The 371-nt window shown below is 46.1% G+C and overlaps 1 protein-coding gene across 1 annotated transcript in view; it reads right to left on the bottom strand.

Moving 5' to 3' along the window:
- Window positions 1–371, bottom strand: part of clmpb (CXADR like membrane protein b) — a gene marked incomplete in the record, with an annotated part of 62,502 nt that overhangs the window by 3,162 nt on the left and 58,969 nt on the right. Inside the window, 1 exon segment of the mRNA XM_035680618.1 lies at window positions 1–112. Within this exon segment, the coding sequence (XP_035536511.1) occupies window positions 1–112 (112 nt within the window).

Genomic DNA, 371 nt, shown 5'->3' with positions numbered 1-371 from the left:
GTTGTGCACCATGGACTGGGTGGAGGAGGCACCGGAGCGTGAGCTGCCGGAACGGGACGAAGACAGGGAGTTGGGCTTCACTAGCTTGGCCTTGGGAGCTTCGGCATCCTCCCTGTGGTTAGAAAAACACACACACAGAGCAAACAATGATGACAAAGGTCCATTTATTTGATATCAATTGTACTTCCATAAGTACAACTGATATACACACACTTACATACAATGAACCACAAAACAGCACAACACAGTGCTATTCCCTGACTATTCTGAGACTCTATTCACATGGGACTTGTATTAAGTGGGGACCTCATGTAATTCATGAGATACCCCCCAGCCCCTGAGTTTTGTGAAACACATTTGCATGGAATAAT

Source organism: Morone saxatilis, unplaced genomic scaffold (genome assembly GCF_004916995.1).
Source record: "Morone saxatilis isolate NCDOM2014 unplaced genomic scaffold, NCSU_SB_2.0 Contig8, whole genome shotgun sequence".
In the NCBI taxonomy this organism is placed as follows: Eukaryota; Metazoa; Chordata; class Actinopteri; family Moronidae; genus Morone; species Morone saxatilis.
The sequence above is the reverse complement of the archived record's forward strand: the minus strand, read 5'-3'. Positions and strand labels throughout refer to the sequence as shown.